The 20,681-nt window shown below is 41.0% G+C and overlaps 1 protein-coding gene across 1 annotated transcript in view; it reads left to right on the plus strand.

The window, feature by feature from the left end:
• The first annotated feature begins 480 nt into the window (after nt 1–480).
• SPOCK1 (SPARC (osteonectin), cwcv and kazal like domains proteoglycan 1) overlaps nt 481–20,681 on the plus strand; it is a 271,592-nt gene continuing 251,391 nt past the window's right edge. The window contains exons 1-2 of the mRNA XM_066197356.1: nt 481–748; nt 1,139–1,306. Coding sequence (XP_066053453.1) covers nt 1,139–1,306 — 168 coding nt within the window. The 5' untranslated portion in view covers nt 481–748. The remainder of the gene's footprint in view (nt 749–1,138; nt 1,307–20,681) is intronic.

The following is a 20,681-nucleotide window of genomic DNA, read 5'->3' on the forward strand; positions in this document are numbered from 1 at the left end:
AAATCCCCGAATGGTTGGGATTGGGAGTGACCTCTGGAGATCACCCAGTCCAACTCCAATGCCAAGCTAGGGTCACTTGGAGCAAGTGACACAGGCACGTGTTTTCAATGAGTTTTGAATGTCTCCATACAGGGACACTCCACGCCCTCCCCGGGCAGCCCGTCCCAGGCATCCTCCACGTGAAGTTCTTCCTCATGCTCAGGTGAAACTTGCGTTTAATTTATGGCCATTGCTCCTTGTCCTGTCTCTGGGCACCAACGAAAAAAAAATCCGCCAGCCTCTTGGCAGCCGCCCGTGCGACATTTAACCGCTACCTTCTCCTATTTGCGCTGAGCGCTCCCACCGCCCCAGGGCCCCGCGACCCGGCCCGGCCCTGCGGCGGCGCTGCCCGCGCTCCGCCCCCGCGCTGCAGCGCGCCCCGCGCCCGCCAGGGGGAGCCAGGCCGCGGCCGCGCCCGCCCCGCGCGCACCCGCGACACGGACACGGCGGGCTCGGGACCCGCCACGGGCAGCGGCTCCGGCAGACAGACGGACGGACGGACGGATAGACAGACAGCGGCACCGCCACAGCACACACACACACAGCTCCCCGGCACCGCCACAGCACACACACTGAGCGCAGCGGAACCGCGCGCAGCTCAGCGGCATCGCGCGGGGCTCAGCCACAGAGCACCGCGGCAGCAGCAGCAGCAGGAGAAGGACAAGCATCGCACGGTGCTGCGAGCCCCGGCCGGCGGCACTGCCCGGAGGTAGGAGCTTCCTCTCCGCCCTGGCAGCCAAACTTCGCGGAGCCAGCGCTGGCTGCGCCCGCGGGGGGCTGGGCTGCGGTTCCGTGCCGCCGTGCTGATGTCCCCTGGCTGTTCTCCGCCCGGCCCCGGTGGCTCGTTTTGTATTTATTGTTGTTGTTATTATTGTTGTTAGTGATGCTGTTTGTTCCCCGCCCCTCCGGGCTGGGCGGGGAGGCGGCAGGTCTCGGCAGAGCCGGCAGCTCCGCAGCCAGAAGTTGCCGAGGGCCGTAAGGGGCGAGTGGCCCCAAGTTGGGTCCCCTCGAAACTTCCGTGCCCGGGGAGCCGCTGCTGCCCCTCGCCTCTGTCCTTCCTCTCTCCGCTCCTCTCTCCGCTCCTCTCCTCTCGTTGCAGATGTCGGGGGTGCTGGTGATCGCTGCCTGGTGCTTCCTGCAAGTGGAGAGCCGGCATCCTGAAATCATCACGAGTAACAGCAACCATGGCAATTTCCTGGACAACGACAAATGGCTCAGCACCGTTTCGCAGTACGATAAAGACAAGTACTGGAACAAATTCCGGGATGTAAGTACTTCTCCCTTTAACGCGTGTTTCTCGTTCCATTGGCCGCAGCATCCTTCCGGGGGGCTGCTGGCTGCGAAGAGCCGTGCGTAGAAGAGAAATGCGGCTTGGGCAACCGGTTGCTGCCTGTGTGAAGGATGCTCAGAGCTGTTTGGGAGCTGGACAGACAGTCCTGGCATTCTTGATTTACCCTATCGATTGGGGCAGCCTGGGCTCCCTGTCAGTCTCTCTGTTCTTACAGTCTTCGATTTTCCTCTAGGGAGGAACTTTGAGTGAAGTTTCGGTGCTTGCTGCTTAAGAGTCTGGTTAACTGAAAAATGATGGAATGGTGTGTGTGTAAAAAGGAATACTTACCAGTTCAAGCCACAAGGTGGTAAACAGCGAAGCCTTTTGTGCCTGCAGTTTTTGTGGAAAGGATTTTATTGTCAATTCTGCTTGTAGAGATCTTAGAGGCTGGTATAGTGTTGAAGGAAGCAGTGCTTTGGCTTTTTTTTTTTTTTTTCCCCTGCAGTCTGGAAAAAAGGGATATCTTCAAGATGTGTTACCTGTATAAAACAAATTAATTTCTTAATTCTAGACTTTTCCCTAGTTTGAATACAATCATGTATTAAGTCAATGGCAGCAGAAAGGGAAATGCAACTTTTTTTTAAAATAAAAGTAATATTTAAGTTGTTCCTTTTACTTCTGCTGTCTATACACTGAAAAAGCCTTTTGGGAGCACACACAGAAAACCCTGCTTCAGTCTGCCCAAGACCGTGTGATGGAAGCTTTACTTTTCATGTTAATCATGAGCAAAAGTGAGGTTAAATGTTCTTCACTGTCTGGGATTTGTGCACTATGGCCACTGTGAGACTCTAGGAAAGGGAAGACTAGAGCTAGCTAGCTGTTCTGGTAGTACCTTCTGTAAGAAGATTTGTTTATTTAGGAATAAACAAACTGGCCTTTTATAGGATATTAACAAGTCAGACTTTTATGCTGTGCCTTTGTCTCTGTGATCCCAAATTTGTATCTGACTTTGCAAAGGGGAAGTACAAGTATTGCACTTAAATTTGGTGTGTCCCTGCTTAGCTTATTCTCCCTGTGTTTTTGTGTAGTTTTGGGTATCTCTGTGTGAGAAATGCTGCTGGGAATCTCAGCATAACAAAGTGTGGCCTTAGCAGTGGTATCAGTTAGCAGCTATCTTGGAGTGTGTCTTCATGTGCAGTCACCAATCACATCCACCTACTGGGACTGCTGAGTTCTCGTACAGAAAAGGGGATTCCACAGTAAACAAGAATTCTTAGATTTACCAGACTTCAAGGGAATCTTTGTTAATATCTGGTTTAGTGTTCTGGGAAACAGAAGTTAAGGATTTCACTTGTTAATTTCTACATCTCACTTGACGCGAGAACTGAGCGGCATTTGAAAATGGTAAAGTGAATGAAGGACTAACACATTGATTTGAAAACAATTCTAACTAGAGGCAGATTCGTAGCAAGCAATCTTTCAACAGCCTCCTTCCAAATGGAGGCCTCATGTAAATCACAAGGCTTAAAGGTTTTATTTAAATTTGTGTAATTTTTATGTTGTCTGCTTCCGTCTTACTTTGCTCTTTAAAACTGGAGTCCTTGCAACTTCTTTTCTTGTCCCCTTTCCCAAGTCTCACAAGTCCAGAGAGACTATTTGTCTTCCTGTGGAAAATATTCATGAAGAATACCTCTCATATTTCAAGATTTCACAGCTACGGATGCTTTTGTAGACCCTCTGAAAATGCTAAAAAACCCCCTATAAAGCCTCAAAATCTTTTATATAGGAAGAATCATTCTACGGAAAAGTAAAGTCAACCTTAACCAGTGGTCTACCAAGCAAAAGCAAATAGTATAAAGTTCATGCAAAGCTTAGGTATCTTTCTATCTGGCCATCTTAATGGTTCTATTTAATTGCTTCAAAACTAGCATGTTACATATGATTATTGATGAAATCTTTTATGGAGCAAATGAACAGAGACTACTAATCATCGCCTACTAAGCCTTTTCCAAAAAGAAAAAATAAAAAGCTTACATATGTAATTAAGCTCTTAATTACTTATCTTCAACCAAATTGATTTACTGGATCGTAATCTTCCATGAGAAGTTCTGTGTCCACAGATGAAGACATGCAGAGGTAGAGTTGCTGCCAGCACAGCAGGTATAGCAGTGACAGCACATTTATTGCATGCAGAGGTGGTTAGAAGAAATCTGGTTCTTGTTTCATGGCTGTGCTGTTGAGGACAGATTGTTAAAATGTTTGTTAAAGCATTTCTTAAAAGACTGCCTGATGAGACGTATCATTACAGTATTAATTGCTGTGGATGGACTAGGCCAGCATTTCGTGGATAAGTGTTGATTTCTAGGAAAATTATCTTCCTTTTTCCCCTCATTGCCAAACTAATAAACTAATTTTATAGAGTCATGTCTCCATAAGGTTTTCAGTGTAGGCTTTGCACAGGAGGCTGGAGTACAGAAATGGTGTTGCAGTTAAAACTTTCTTGGATCTGACACTGCAGTTACTCCAGGGCAGAAGCCCTGCTTTGCACCCCATAAATCAGCAGAGGCAAGGTTGCAGTAATTAGCACAATAACCCTTAGCTGCTCTCTGAAATTTACGTCATGTTATGTAAACATCTGCACAAATATTTACATGTCTGTGCCCTTCTGTGGGGTGGGGGGAAACACTGAAGGTGTGGAGCTGAGATTTGGTGCCTTTGGGTGTGGCCACTTTATGTGCATCAGCACAAACATCTGCACACACAGATGTGCGCATAAATCTGTTAAAATGTTGCAGTACTGGGTGGGTTGTTTACTCAGATGATGTGTAATTGAATATAAAATTTTAAAATTAAGCTTTTCCCAACTTTTTCAATTATTCTTTTCAAAATCAATTGGTTGGTCAGCCTTATTGAGCTATGGGCCGATATGGCCTAATTTGAGGAGAAGCTATGGATTGATATTGTTTAGCATGATCCATATTTCTTTTGGGCAAAGGCAGCATGGTAGTTGCACTTATTGTCTCAGCAGTCACTACTTTTTCTGTGAAAAGAGAGCACATTTGAAATCTGCATTACAGCCACAAAATCATGTTAAGTTTTTAAACGTGACTGAATTCAATAGTGTGAAATGTCATCAATTTCCAAAGGCCTCAAGAGATGTGTCTAAAACAACAGTTTACAACACAATCTTTTCATGTGATTTGAACACAATTTGTTTATTAAGTTCTCAATTTTAAAAATAAACAGCTGTAAATAAACAGTAAGACCAATGTGACTGATCTATTGCAAAACATTTACTGTTGAAAATCTTGTATATTTTAAATTTGCCCGGCATCAATAATGGTGTAATGTCTATGGTATTAAAAAGGTTTCAGTGCAATCTGAACCTGTTATTCCAGTCTGTCTTTCACTCCCTTTTCCTTGTCTGCCATGGACTTTGTGTGATACATGACAAAATCTTAGCTGTGTCTTAAGTTGCATTTTTTAGCTGGGGATAATAGTACTTTTCTTCCTCACAACTGTATGTTGAAGCTGTAAATAAGAAAGGACGGAGCTCAGAATCTGTGGTAATATGGAATTTATTGTTCACTTAATCCATATATTGAATGTGTCTTGGTACATACTTAAGTAACTGACTAGTAAGTTTCTAAAAAATAAAAATTAAATCAATGTAATTATCACTGGAAAAAGAAAAAAGTAAGCAAGGTGCACTCTCTAGGGAGGACTTCCAGCTATTTCCCTTGTGCAGATCTTAGGCTTGGAAAAGCAGACATCAGGATTATGAAAGTCAAATTAGACCTTCTGATACCATGAACCCTAATATGAAGGCCTCCTTCTTTTGATCAAACCTGTTGAGAGGGATCCTTTGGCTTGAGAGGAGCTTCAGAATAGGTTTGATAGGTGAATGTGAAGTGAATTCTTATGAGCCTTAGGAAGCATTTATTGTTATGGGAATAGGCATACATGTTATTGTACCAGGTCACATTGCAGCATCTCATTGTGTTCATAGAGGCTTGGCACAGACAGCACAGAATAAATGTCATTTTAGTGTTAGATCTGCCTTTAATCAAAATTATAGGAATGGACTAATTCTAATACTTCTGCTTGGAGTTATGTCTGTTAAATTATTAATGCTTATATATAAAAAGGTAATAAGTTCAACTAGCCACGGATTAAACTGCAAAAAGGAAGAAAAAAGTTAAATGAACTAAGAGGATCTAGTATAAACCACACAAGGAATTTCTATGAAGTTGAAAGCTAAGAATCTTGGCATGAACTCTGGTTTCAGTGCGTGTTTATGCATGGCAGGCTGCCAGACCACGTTCTGAGCATTAACTAAGCTGTTTCTCTAAATTTTATTGCTTACAGAGTTTCAGTTCAGGCTATCATGTTAAAAACCCCCATGCATTTTATGCCTGGAGATGCCTTGAGTCTGTGCAAGCCTAAGAAGCAAGGCATGAAATGTCATCATCTGTGTGTGTACATTGCTCAGGCTTACTGGGGATAAATAGTTACACATAACTATTCACACTGAGGATGGTTATCAATAGATTAGATGGATATCAGACTTCTGACAAAAACCACTAAAGGGACAATTTTGTCAGCTATTAATATACATCACCTTTCTGAGCCTGCAAATTTCTCCTCACACCTGATCAGAAGTGCAGTGTTAGGTGACAGAACAAATACAGGATTAGGTACTGGGGGATTTTTATTGTTCCAGCTTTGCCACTGATGATTTTTTGTCATTTGGGTTGGCTTTTCACACTTCTTCACTGCATTTCCCCTTGTTGGCACTTATCTTTCTCTGATTTTTTTAGCCCCAAATTAGAAGTGTGGTAGTGAAACTTGATAGCGGAGAGTTGGAAAACATGACCAGTACTGAGAAGGGTTGGAATACCAAGCAGGCAGAATTGGAAGACCTTGAGAACTCAGGTAATAGAAATGAAATGAAATTTAAAAGTACAAAGTGGAAGGTCGTGGAATTGAGAGCTAACACAAATTTATTCTGGGTCCTGGCAGCTCAGCTTGAAATAGATGAGAGGGAAAACCTGTGTACTTTCATTGATTTGCAGAGTTATTCTAAGTTACAGAAGTAATACTACTCTGAGGAGAGAAAATATGTTGTAGGAGTGCAGAAAATGAAAGATTTCTGCTTCTGCTGAAGAAGTAAAAATGTTCAATGTATAGAAGGGACCACTTAATTATGAATATGGTGAGCACTTCTAGTCAGTAAAATTTATGAAAGATTTTTATGGAATTGGTGGTCCAAAGGCCTTCCAGCATCATAGGAGAAAAGACCCTGTTCTAAAATTATATAATGTATTAATTTACTCACACAAAAGTCATTACAAAGGAGTGGATTTTCTTCAGAATGTTTATCGAGAAAAGGATACCAAATCCAGCATTTTGTCAAGATGAGATATATCAATAGATAATTGGTGGCAAAAATAATCTCACTGATAAATTTAGCAATAAGGTTATTTCTCCACCCACAGTTACGTTTTAAAAAGTTATCTAAACGAGCACTCCATTTTCAACATGTAGCTTGTATCTTAACAAAAAAGATTATGATGTAGTGAAGAGCAATAAATGAACATGGATTTGGGTATTTCTAAAGGCCTTGGCTTTTTGTGTCATGTGTCTATGAGTTTTAGAGCCCCTTGCTGGATGTTGTCTTGCTCCTCATCCATACAGTATGATGGAACTTGATCTGTGACACCCAAATATCTCCTGCTCTGGTGTGAATTTTGAGGTAAGAGGTGATTGCTGTAGACTGGGTTCTTTCTGCTCTCCCTTCCCTGGCAGAAACTTGCCTTCAATGGGTCTCCCTACCAGAGATTTGATATCACTTTTTTTTTTTCCTATGTTGTATTTAGGTCTACAGGAAGAATGAAGTAATTTTTTTGCCAACAATTTATTAACAGGACATTTCTTTTTTCTTTCTTTATTTCAAATGTAAGCACAGTTTTTTCTGTGATGCACTTACTGGTACATTCAATAAATACATTCCTGGAGAAACCATTCAGGTCCTGCTAATTATTTGTAGTGAATTTAGTCATAAGGAAGGTTACAGTACACTTGAGGAATATCTGCTGGCTGCGTAATGGATGTGCCAAGTGGTTGGGTTGTGACAGGACACAGGCACCTCAGGCTGGCTTCCCAGGAGATTATCATTCCAAGCCCACCTTGAGATTTAATTGAAGGTGAAGACTCAGTGTGTGTGTATTTCAGTGGATATGCTGTACAACAGGGTTGAAATGTGATTTATAAGTCTACCCAGGCACTTCTAGCATAGGTTGTCTCTTAGAGCAATTCTTACTCAACAGAGGGACAAGGCTGGAATATAAATGTGATCGAAAAGTACAGCTGAGATGTACTTGCATGAAATTTAAAAGAATGGGAAAACAGGAGGCTGAATCTGTGCAAGTGTAATGCATAATCATCTTCTTACAACAGAGGAGATATGCTTTCTAAAAAAGCCCTTCTCAAACTTGACACTTTCCTTTTGCAGTGGACAAGGGGAAAAATAATGGCATTTATGTCAGAATAATTAGCTTGGAAGGTACAGAGAGCCAGCTTTTTCTAATTAACTGACACTTATCCGGCTTCCCTAGGAATTACCTGAGACTCTACAGTTAAGTAGGTCAGTACAAAACTGGGGTGTTAGTTTCTGTATTATGTTTTGAATTATAACTTTAATAGTTTCTTCACTTACAGAAGGGTTCTGTAGACTGCAGTCACAGATCATATCCCTATCATGAAATTCTGTAGATGTAAAGTTTTGTCCAACATATATTATGCATTTTTAGAGTAACCATTCTTTTATTCTGCTAGCCTTTGTCCTGTCCTCCCCCCCCCCCCCCACCCACCCAGGTGGATTTCTTTTCCATAGGGGCTTGTTTAGTTCAGATTTAAATTGTATTTTTTTCAGATTCCCGAGAAATTGACAAAATAAAAAAAAAAAGAAAAAAGAAAAAAATGCTACACAAATGAGCTGTATGTCAGTGTAATATAAAATGGATGGATTGAAAATCATTATAGGAGGCTGAGTTCTGATGTCAGTTAGTATAAGAGCTGCTATCAAGCTCAGGTATCTATGGGTAAATGATACCAGTTTTATTTTAGGTATGTTGTCGAGGGTTAGAGTTGAGAAAAACAGGTCCATTATTCTCAAGGGCCAAAAGTTACAAGTTAAAGCCTATTTATGATACCCTGTTTTGACCATCATGGAGATTATCACCTTTCTGGCAGGGGGAGGGGGGGGGACAGGAGGTGGGGATGGGGTTTCTCAGAAATTTTTACTTTATACTTATGGTTTTAACCATGATGCTAGAGATGTGTAATTCCAGTCAGTGTGTCTTTATCAATGTGTTTTGAGGGTAAAATGCAAGCCTGTCTGAATTTGGGGTGGAGCGGCTGAGCTGCTTTTGCAAGAAGTAGGACTTCATGAGGAAAGTGGAGCTCAAATATTACAACTGGGGTGTGAAACCTTTTTCTTTTAGATAACATCTGCTTATTCATGGACTATTTGATTATTCCTTTCCCTTAGTAACCAAAACTGAGATTTGTCCAAAGGAGATGTAGTGAAGCCTTGGTTACGTTGAAGCTGATGGCCAAATTGTCAAAGACTTTAATGAGGCTTGAGTTTGATTCTTGTAATTGCTTATCTTCCTTTTCTCTTAGACAAAGAACAGTGCATGACAGACCAATTAGATTAAACAGTTCTTTTTGCCTTTTGGAGGACATTGTGGAATTGGAAAAGCCTGAAAGATCAGGTGTCTGGCCAGCATAAATAGAAGAAGCTCCTTCAAAGTCCCTGGAAGAATCAAACTATCTGAAAATCAAACATCTGTAGTCTACAAAGTACACACTTTATAGATTTCAACCAAAATAAGAAAGCAGAGTTGACACAGAGTAAAATTAAAGTGATGCTGCTGCCTCCAGTGTGGTTTTTCTGTACTTCCACCACTTAACACTTCCAGCTTTAGAAAGGGACTTATTGCTGCAGAGGTACCAAGTCCTAACTCTGAGTAAGCAGTCTGTCATCAGCTAGATAACTCCAGTGGTTATCATTGGGGGATTTGCTGTAGCAGGTTGGCAGCTAAAATTGAATTATACGTTTGGACTGAACAGCTAATGTCTAATGACTTTCAAGGCTAAGATATGATTCAAAATTCAGTTTACAGATAAATTGCTAAGCTACTCAATAGTGGCTTTGGCAGGGAGTAGATTGGTCTTTATCTGTCACTTCTGTGACTTGGCTTGTAATCCTGGGTAACAGAAAATCATTCTCATTAAATAGGTACACGGGGACATCAATTAATTCTGTGATCTTAGCTGTCCTCTTAATGAACTTTGTGTCATAAATTTACTTCACTGATTGCTTTCTCCCAGCTAGATAGAAAAATATTTTATTAAAAATTACTGTCAGAGTAACTATTTTCAGATTAGTTTTTGGAAAAGGTTTCAATGTATCACAGCTTACAGCTGAGTTCTGACTAACACAGGGATTTATAGAGGTAAGTGATACTTGTCTGTCTTTTCAGGTTGCTTTGAAATTGTCTAATCAGCAAATTCAGCTGCGTACACAATTTCATTTGAAATTGTGCAGCATAAATTTTATGTGGTTTTAACTTGGAGATCTGTCTTCATCCTTCCTTCCCTGGGTTCCATTGTCCATGCAGAAGTTTATTCCAGCACTGTCTTCCAGTGTTTGTGTGTTGGCCTTTCTGGCTTTAAATGGCAGCAGTTAGAGAACTTGAACCTGGAAAAAAAGATTGAGGTAAAAAGGTAGAGGCAGCTGCAGTCACTGGAACTCCGTGGGGGGACGCTTAAATTTTAAAGAATGGGAGAGAGGCGGAAATTATCCTTGTAGAATTAAGATGAAATTAAGCTAAATTGTTTCTTCAAGGGAGTAGAAAACATTGATTTTAGAATAGTGTTTCTGTGTGTACTAGGGATGTTGAAGTTCTTGGTAGAATTTTTGATTACAATTGGTAAATATTTATAAAAATCAGTTTGAGAGAATTCAGAATTCCCTGGCATTTCTTGGTGAATAACAAGAGTATTGTACTTTGAACCCATGTTTTCTAGAACAATTCTGTCAGTCCTTCTGTCCATGTACCAGTGCACCAGTGCCCTCTCTGCTGCCAGAGCAGAGTGTAGCCCTGGCTCTTGCAGGGTTTGCCGAGTGTCCATCGCAGGCGGCGGGTCCGGCCGTGCTGCCCGGAGCTGTCCAGGGGCTGGAGCATCTCAGATGATCGGGCGTGCCCTGCCCGGAGCTTTCCGGGGCTGGAGCATCTCAGATGATCGAGCGTGCCCTGCCCGGAGCTGTCCGGGGCTGGAGCATCTCAGATGATCGGCCGTGCTGCCCGGAGCTGTCCAGGGGCTGGAGCATCTCAGATGATCGGGCGTGCCCTGCCCGGAGCTGTCCGGGGCTGGAGCATCTCAGATGATCGAGCGTGCCCTGCCCGGAGCTGTCCGGGGCTGGAGCATCTCAGATGATCGAGCGTGCCCTGCCCGGAGCTGTCCGGGGCTGGAGCATCTCAGATGATGGGGCGTGCCCTGCCCGGAGCTGTCCAGGGGCTGAAGCATCTCAGATGATCGAGCGTGCCCTGCCCGGAGCTGTCCGGGGCTGGAGCATCTCAGATGATCGAGCGTGCCCTGCCCGGAGCTGTCCGGGGCTGGAGCATCTCAGATGATCGAGCGTGCCCTGCCCGGAGCTGTCCGGGGCTGGAGCATCTCAGATGATCGAGCGTGCCCTGCCCGGAGCTGTCCGGGGCTGGAGCATCTCAGATGATCGAGCGTGCCCTGCCCGGAGCTGTCCAGGGGCTGGAGCATCTCAGATGATCGAGCGTGCCCTGCCCGGAGCTGTCCAGGGGCTGGAGCATCTCAGATGATCGGGCATGCTCTGCCCGGAGCTGTCCGGGGCTGGAGCATCTCAGATGATCGAGCGTGCTCTGCCCGGAGCTGTCCGGGGCTGGAGCATCTCAGTGAACAGTCTGTGCCTGTCGGGCTGGAGCATCTCAGGGGACTGCACAGCACAAATGAGGATCCTTCCTCTCTCTTGAGAGTCCTGAAGCTTTTTGTGGCATCCTGTACTACGTGGGAAAACACTTTCCTGACATGGTTAGGCACTTGGGGATGTATATCTAGATTAGATAGATGTGAAAGCAGAGGATAAAGCTGGTTCAGAGTTATCCATCAAGCAAATGCCAGATATAACAACAAAATGTATGTCGTGCAAGTCCCAGGACAGTGCTCTTCTGCGGAGCGATGAACTGTGCTGGCATACAGAAAGACAAAGCTTAACAGGTCTGTGTGGATATATGTGCCACTATCTGACAGCAGTGTTTATTGGCCCAGATTCATTTCTTGTTTGATAACATTAACTTCATTCAAGGTATATAAGGGATAAATTTTGTTTCTTTTTTTTTTTTTTTTTTTTTTTTAAGTGAAGTCAGGATAAGCAATCTTTTATGCTAGCTAAATGTTATTTATTACTTATTTAATGCTAGGTGAATAGCATATTGGAAGGGGATCAGGTATTTCCTGTTAAAGCAGAGATATTAGGCAGAGTGGATTTCCTGTATTTATTTTATTTTTATGTTAAACTACATGTAGTGAAATGCATGAGGCTCATGTCTTTTACATCTACTGATCTTTTAGAAACTTGTTTAAAAAACCCACTTTTTCAATAAAAGTACACCAGAGTGCTGCATTCAGGATATCTATAAACATTTGATAATTAGTGGTTTAAATACAGAATTGACTGCAGTATTCCTTAAGCATAACCATGAATCTCTACATTATTGTTCACTCAGGACAGCAGCATCCAAAAAGAAATTGTGCTACATTTAATTAGAATAAATATAAACTGTTAAAATACTGCATACTGCCAGTTATGCGTAGAACTGCAGTTATGCAGCGTGAAGAAAGCTGATAAACCAGATATATTTGCTCATAAGGAAGCATAGAGTGATTCAGATCAGTGACCACAGATTTATTTATTGCTCTCTTCATGCTTATATAACAAAGTTAAGCTGGATATAACAAGACACTTAAGGGTTTATTTTCGTTGGAATATGAGGCAAGATGGACGGAAATGGGGATTCTTATGTGACACAAATGTCTGTTTTTATATTTAGTCTCCTTTTTGTAAAGCCTTTGTCTCTTCTGATGAAGTGATTTCTTTCTTATGTGTGTGCCTTATCTTAATAAGTTAAAATGCTCAGCAGAGCAAAGGTTTTGTGACTTGTAATGAACTTACAACCTGAGATGAAATGTAATCCTTTTCCCCTGGAGATTGTGCTGTTGGAGATTGTGAGCAAGCATTTCCTATCCATGTGCACTGCCTGTAAAAAAGAAAAGACTGAACACAAGAACAAGAAACTTTAATGGGTATAGATCAACAATTTTGGAGCATTCTTGAAAAGCTCCTATAAACAATTTTAGAACCATGGTAAAATGCATTGAAACTTCCCCTTGTAAAGTAACATATGGCATCACAAATAGTCCTATCTCAGTATGTAAAGGAAAAAGAAATCCAAACAACTTCTTATGGGCCATATTTTGTTATCAGTATTTTTTTAAGTAACGGCACAACCTTAGCATCAGTTTCTGTTGAGCTACTGCATCCACACTTTAATGGTAGAATATGTCCCTGTGTAATCAAGAACGAGCAATATTCTATTACAGCAGGGCAATGTACAAATACAGACAGATGTGGCATGTGCTGCAGTTTCCATTAGCAAAAAAAGAAGCTGCAAATAGGAAGCAATTTTGAAATCTGCCACCATAATTGCAAACCCATTACTGATATATCAGGGATGGTGCAGTTGATGTGTTCCCTCTAGAATGACACAAAGTTGTCTATAAAATTTGAACTCACTAAGGAGAAATGTGGATATAAAATAAGATGCTATAAGATCCTTAAGGCATGGCTGATTTTAAAGCTGAAGCTCCCTGAAATTAGGAGTTACTGAAACAGCAATGATGGAATAAATGTGTTTTCTCCACTTATTTCTGTAGGTGCAAGGAAATAAAAGAAAATAAAACTAAAAAAAGAAACCAAACAAAGGTTCCCTAATACCAAAAAAATCCCAAAGCCCTGAAGCACAAAATCTGTGTCAGAGGCAAATGAATGCTGGATAATTTAGTGGATCCAGATAGAGGAGTCATGACTGAAATGGAGACATGCTCCATTAGGTGAGAAATCATGTCTGGAAAAATCTTTACTAAAGCCCAGTGATTTCTCCTCATGGAAAATACCTGGCAGAGAGAGGAAATCAGAACAAGACACGTGTGTGCATATACAGCAGTAATGAATCTATAAACACAGAGAGAGAATGGAAAAAAAGTAAATGAGGAAAACCATGTTTCACTTCATTAGAGGGAATTCCAAAACGACAGTGATGGTGTTAGGGTTAGAGGGAGAGAGGAACAGGAAGGGATTTAGGAAAGATGCAGCTGAAAATTATTTACCTGCTGAGCATCATCCTGGGTGACCCTGACTTGGGCAGCAAAGAGTTCTTGTGAGCAAAGCTGCTGGCAAGCCCCACTTCAGATGTGTGATTCTGCAGTTTTAAGCTTGTCTTGCTGAGTATACACAATACATTTTGGACTCTGAGCAAACACCAATGGCCTATTGCCAGATGAGAAGCTCTAAACATCTGCCCTTCTGTGGTCTTCCTACTGTGGGACTTGTGTAGTGGGTGGTATTGCTTTTCATTTGAGACAAACAACGAAGATGCATGGCAGAAAGAATGTATGCACTTTAATTACTTTTTTTCTTTGCAGTGTAGTTGTGGATATTTGTAGCATTCATAATTAGCAGAGGAACAGATGGCAAAAGCTTGGTTTAAAACAGAGCATCCATCGAGTGATCATGTGGTGCTGCAAGCTTGTTTGGGAAGAAGTTTGTTCCCTTGGATGATGCTCCAACACAGTGGTGCAGGAGTAAAGTAGGAAGATAATTTCTAACAGTTGGTGTAATTCAGTGTGTAGGACATATATAAAGCATGGAAAACATTTAAACATACAAAATATCTCCTGGATTCTCATGCCTTGTGCTGCAAAAGGATGAATTTCAACTTTACTGTTCTGCAAAGCTGAAACCTGTTATGTACGAATTTACATACAGGGGAAGTACAGCAAAGTATCCCTAAGATTTCCCCATTCCCCTGTCCTATATCTGCACAGCAGGGAACAATTTAGTTGTTCTGTGCTCAGATTTCAGGAACTATTGTACTGTAGGTTAATCAAAAAACACCCCCAACAAAACAAATCAAAAAACCCTGGGTATATATTTCACTTCTCTGCTTCCAACATTAACATGGTGCTGCAATTTTTCAAAGCTGGAAAACATGAGAGGATTTTGTCAGCATTTCACCATGACACTTGTTTCACTTAGAAAGCCAGAGGGCAAAACAAAGTGGTTTCTTTTGGTCCATGTAATGTTTTTAGAAGGCAGTGGTAGCCCGGCAGGCACAATCACTGAGATATGTATGAGGTAATGTTTGAAATGATGAGATTCTGGATGTAAAGGCTGATTGATTAGTTGCGTGATTCCATGTTCCAAATTCAAAACTTAGAAATATTTGATTTTAAGGAGAGGTAGGAGCAAGGAGAAGATTGCTGAAGAGAAAAATAAGCTAAATCTGTTTTTCATCGATAAAGCAGAAGTATGGTATTCTCCATCCCAAAGGAGCTGAATGGATTATTGCAAGCACCCAATCTAGTCGAGATCACGTTTTCTTTTTTGCTTTCATCCTTTCTTAAAAAAAGATAAATGAACCCATGTTGAGATATTTATCTCTGTGAGATGACCTGTATTTACCTTCGAGTCACAGTGAACTGGATATTCTCTTTCTCTGTGAAACTATATCGCTCTTTCTCCCTGCAGACTCTATGGATGCAGACGAAAAATATTTCTGTGAAAAAAGTGCTGCCATTCCCTTTATCTATGTAATATTTTGGAGAATATCTGTAATAGCCAATGAAATGATCTTTGATAGCTCCTATTTTTTCTCCTATTTTTAAATATATTGTGAGTTGTGTTTTCTTTTTCTTTCATGAACTCCCTATATCTCCTCACAGTAAATAGTTAAGAGAATATACTAGTTTTGTGTTTGCCTAAACATCTTTCTAAAATTTTCATCTTCAATTTCCATGCAAAACTGAGTCAAAATTCTTTCACTGTGAAAATTAAAGTTTCCAATTGCACCAGTTTCTGCATTGACAAGATTGAATGAATTGTTAGTGCTTATTCAGTTCAGCTGATGGTTTTTTGTAAAAAAAATTCTTGAATATATTTAGATAATAAAACTCTTGGGATGGAAACACTTCTGGGTTGATGGTACAAAAGCTGAGACTGGGGCCTGTCATCTTTGCAAGGACTGCTGACCAGTATAAATTTTAGAATACAAATAATTAGTCTTTATCTCCAAATGATGTGGTGAGTAGTAGAACAGAATTAAAGCAACCATGTCAATATGGGGTCTTTTTGCGTTGACAATTTCTGATTTCTCAGTGTGCTGCTCTTGTTAAGAGCAGTTTGCTCAGACTACGGCCAAACTTCAGCTAAGTTTACTGAAAGAACAGCACTTTCACAGGGTTAGACTTTTCCTGGGGCTCCTGTACCTCCCTTTCCTTTTGCAAATCCCATAAAACCAGTTCAGGTCCAGAAATAGCCTTCTCTAAGTTAGTGAAGTATTTTCACTTTAGGGATTATCAAAACACTCACAAACCATCTTAGTATTCAGTTACAAGAGCTACAAAAGCAAAATCATTTCAGTTGCCCCGTAGCAGAAATAAGCCCAGGCTGTTTGAAACTTTAGTCAGAAATGCTTCCTTCACCAAGAATTTCCAGAAACTATTAGTTTATTGCAACCACTTGAGTCAACAGGCCCATGAGTTGTAGGAACTTTGCCCAGTAGAGTTCCACTTTCTCCCTTGTTTTTGAAGCTTTCAGTGGATTTTTAAGATGCCTTTCCTCACAGTGATTTGCTGAACACCACCTCAGAGGGTCTTAGTTGCACGTTCACGGCTTCAGAAGATGCTTCTTAATTTCTGAAAGTGTAGAATAGACAAAATGCCTTATCTATCACCCAGGGTCTGAAGTTAATGCAGCTGTGCTGCTCAAAACCCCAACTACTTCAGGAGCTGAGGAATTACATGGTGCTCCCCATAATGACAGGGCTTACCGCTACCTGCTGGGTTGGGAATTGTTCCTCCCAGCTTAGACTGTAACTTGCACTAACGTGACTGTGCAAAAAGCTGAGGAAGAAATTAAGGCCACCTAATCCCTTTTGCTAGTGCCACCAGCAGCCCAATAGTTAGGGCTGTGTATTGAGTGGCTGTGGATGGTTTGAGGAAAGCGTGGGGGATGTATCTCAGGAATGTACAGAGACTGGGAGGCTTGACTTTTGTTTTGAAAAAGATCATTAAGTGACTGCTCAGCAACACAACATGAAGAATGTGTATGGTGCTAGAGAAAACCAGTGAAATCCAACGACAGGGAGTAAACAGCATATTGTTAACAATTAAACAGCATATTGTTAACAACTGGGAGGAGTGACAGGAGGGAAAATAAAAGGATTTCCATAAAGCAAATTTTCATTTGCTGCCTAGGGAGTGTTTCTTTCTGGGGAAAGTCAGAATACAAATTGTTGCTCGCTTTTGTCCAAAACACTGTGTACAGAGTGAATTCCTGATTTGGGGGCATTGCTGTCTTTCCGAATTTTCTAACAAGTGCAGTGTTAAATCAAACCATGGAAGATTTACACCCTGCTGTGATCGTGCAGCTCTTTCTCCTCCCACCTCCTTTCCATATGTCAGCAGCAGTGCTCAGCGTTTGCTTGCTTACCCTTCCTGAGCACTGCAAATCCTTTTTATTGGGCCTGTACACAGAGACCACAGCGGCAGGGGATGGTTGCTGACTTCCTTTGTATTCCTGCACAGAACACAGCAACTACCCAGCCTTCCATCCATGTCTTCCAGTTCATCACTCCTTGTAAACCTGACACTGATTTCACTTCTGTGCTTAGTTAAGAGCACTTCTTTTATCTTTTGTTTTCACATGAACACGGTACACAAATAGTAAACGCTAGAGTGCTGTGGGAATAGCTCCTCCTTCATTTCAGCCTCATCATTTCTGTTACATAAGTGGTTTTATTTTTATTTCCAGCTTCCACTTTCTGAAAAGTGAAGCAAAATATATGGATTTTTAATCTCTACAGTCTTGTTTTTACCCTAATTAATATGAGAAAAATAAGTCTGTTTTTCAGAGATAGACCTTAGATCATGTTTCACAGTTTCATGACAAATTCCTAAAAGTGAAGCAGTAGGAGCTGCCACTGTGGTTTGGATAATAAAAACAATAAGAAAATGCCAGACGAAAAGTCATGTCCACCTCACTTAACAAACGAAATGACAAGCTACTAGCCAGAGTTAAAAAGAATATCCAGTATCCACAGACTCTGCTTTTATGCCTGTACCACTGGCAAGGCTCCTAGATTGGTGCCTGGGAGAGTGTTGATAATTGGCCAGGATATGGCTGCACGGAAGTGGGAGAGGCCACTTAATCATTTGGCACTTCTGGCAATTTTCTTCCAGGAGAGCACTGGGATTTCTGTGAGTCTGCAGCAAGCAGGATGACTGCTCTGGAAGAGGAATGCTAATGTGCTTGCGATCTCTGTGGAAAGGATCCGCTAGCATTTTGAGATGTTCTGGCAGCATGAAGTACTAATGCCCCTATTACTGAGATTCTGAGGGTAAAAAAGCCTGAGTATAAAAAAAAAAAAAAAAAAAAAAAAAAACCCCCCAAAAACAATGAACCAACCCACATTAAAACTGTCTTTGACAGTTTGTTTATATGAAAGTTATTCACACACTTATTTACAATTATACAAAGTATTGTTTAAGATTCAGAGTTTTATGCCTAAATAAAAAACCTGTTTATATAAGTTTTTCTGTTTATTCTCAGAGAAAAATCTATAGCATTGTCCACTGAACCTATACATGCATTTTATAAAGAAGTCATCCATAGAATTAATTTACTGTGTTTTCTAAGAGTTTCTTTGTCAACGAAGATATATTCAGAAGCAAAACAGGCAACTTTTTTTTACTCTTCTCCTTGGTATCAACTAGAGTAGACATGTTCTATGATTCTATGATGTTGTTATAGTTTCTGTTCAGAAATAACTGATATTCCATCTGCTCCTCTTCTGTATTTTGCAGTGAGTTAAGCTGTGTAGGATTCCCTTATAACATGCTGAACTCTCCTATGGAAATAATAGACTGTGATAACAGAGGCCAAACTTTCATGATTTCTGGAGTTATGAATTTTAATGTGATACTAGAGCTGAAAAGAGTCTTTGAGAATGAAAAATTGATGTTTCCTTATCTCCATTTTGAAGTGTGGTGTAGAGAAAGTAAAAATAATTAAGTGCCCTTCATTTTTCCTTCTGGCGACCAGTTTTCTGATATTTACCCATTTGGTGACTATTTTAGCCTCAAGCCAAGTCCCTGAAAACCAGATAGAATATCTTTCTGCCTCACACAGAGTTAAGTCAGTATTTCTGAAAGGGCTGTAGCTAGTGTAGATTATACTTCAGGCAGTGCTCTCTCCCCTTGGAAGCTCTGCACTGACATTTAAAATCCTGTATTTGACATACTCATCAACAATATAGGGATAGGTGATGTGCTTCCTGAAAGAGATTTAGTTATAAAATATTTTGGTTCATGTCCTGCATAAAGAGATCTTAGTAGAATTAAAGCATCTCAGATTTTCAAAATAGGTTTTTTTCTGTTATTTAAGGCTTCCTGCTTCGTCTCCAGGTTCCCAGGAACTTTCCGACTCTTATTTATCTCTGAGGTTGATTTTAAGCAAGAACTCGGCTCTCAAGGAAAGAAAACATTTTGGTGGGTTTCTCATAATAATCTTGCTAGTAAGGCATACTTAAAAATAAACTGCTTCTCTCCTTCCCTCCCTTCTAGAGTCAGCTGAGAGGACAACAGCTGAATCATCTGTCTGAGTCATGCAAACTGCTGTCATTGTTTGATGTAAAGATGAACTAAAAAGCTGTCATTTGCTTGGGAATATTTTTATACTTGACTCACTTGTCCAGTGAAGGGAAGAGTTTTTGTTAGGTTGTTTTGGGTTTTTTTAGCTTTTTTTGCCTCCTTTCACATGGAAAATCACAATGAGGCCATGTGTCATTTTTATGGCTATAAACTCTGCTACTAAAAAAGCTTTACAGAAATCTTCCACCTCAGAGCATCTGTCAGCCCAACAGTCTGGCTTTTTTGCAGCTGTACACAAGCTCTGTGAGGCCCTGTGCAAAGAGACCTTTCCTTCAAACTGTCTGGGCTTGTGCAAACACCTTCTCCTGCCCAGCTTGTGCTGCCTGAAATGATTCACTCATCTCTGGGCTGTCCATGCTGTCACCCCGATGTCTAACAGTTGATCCTCAGATTCATGTGCTTCTGCTTTTGCTTTCACTCTCCTTCCCCTCCTCCATCTCGCTTCTTATTCTCTCTTGGTTAATCTTTCTTTATCTCTTGTAGTTGACTCTGTAGCACCTTCTACTCTTTCTTCACTCTGTCATCTCTGTTGTCCATCCTCTTTCTTTTTTTCTAGTGTTAATATTTCTCCCCTCCTTTTATAATAGATACCTTTAATATTTTCTTCCATTAAGTCCAGGTTCTTCCAAGTCCTGTGAGTTTGCTATCAAATATTGCTAGCCAGTAAGTCACAGCAGAACAGAGCTATTTTATCCAAACTGATGATGATGTGATCAGTCTGATTTTCACCTCAAACCTGGCACACTGAAAGCCAGCGTATATACCAGGAATTCCTGCACTCCGGGACTACAGTACTTTTAACAGTGAACCAGTGCTGCAAAGTGATATAAACTTGGCAGAAGTGCAGAGACTACCTCAGAGTCCTAATTTCTCTAGCAGTCTGTGCAACTGTAATTGTAAGACTTTGTTTCAGCTCCCTAACCACAGCCTCACAAAAAAGTGGAGTTTTTCAAAACTGCGTAGCTGAAGGAAAATCTCTACTTCCAGTTCAAGAGACTAGATAGGAGACGAAGATGCAGCTTCTCTTCATTGCTGTGTCTACCATAAAACTTAACATTACTGACTAAATGACTATTATTATTGTTTTAATACCTCTGAAACAAGTAATGGGTTTAATACATTTCTTACCTAAGGAATCTAATGATACAAATCTCACATGAACTGGAAGGCTTAGCTGTCCAGTTTTGGGGCACTTAATGTTTCTTTCTAGGACCCACATTAAAGCAAAGTGTCACAGTATCTTTGAAGTGTAGTAATTTTGAAATCTATTACAGTTGATCTCAAA

This window comes from Chamaea fasciata, unplaced genomic scaffold (assembly GCF_029207755.1).
Source record: "Chamaea fasciata isolate MVZ Bird 193981 ecotype frontalis unplaced genomic scaffold, bChaFas1.0.hap1 SCAF_15, whole genome shotgun sequence".
Taxonomy (NCBI): domain Eukaryota; kingdom Metazoa; phylum Chordata; class Aves; order Passeriformes; family Sylviidae; genus Chamaea; species Chamaea fasciata.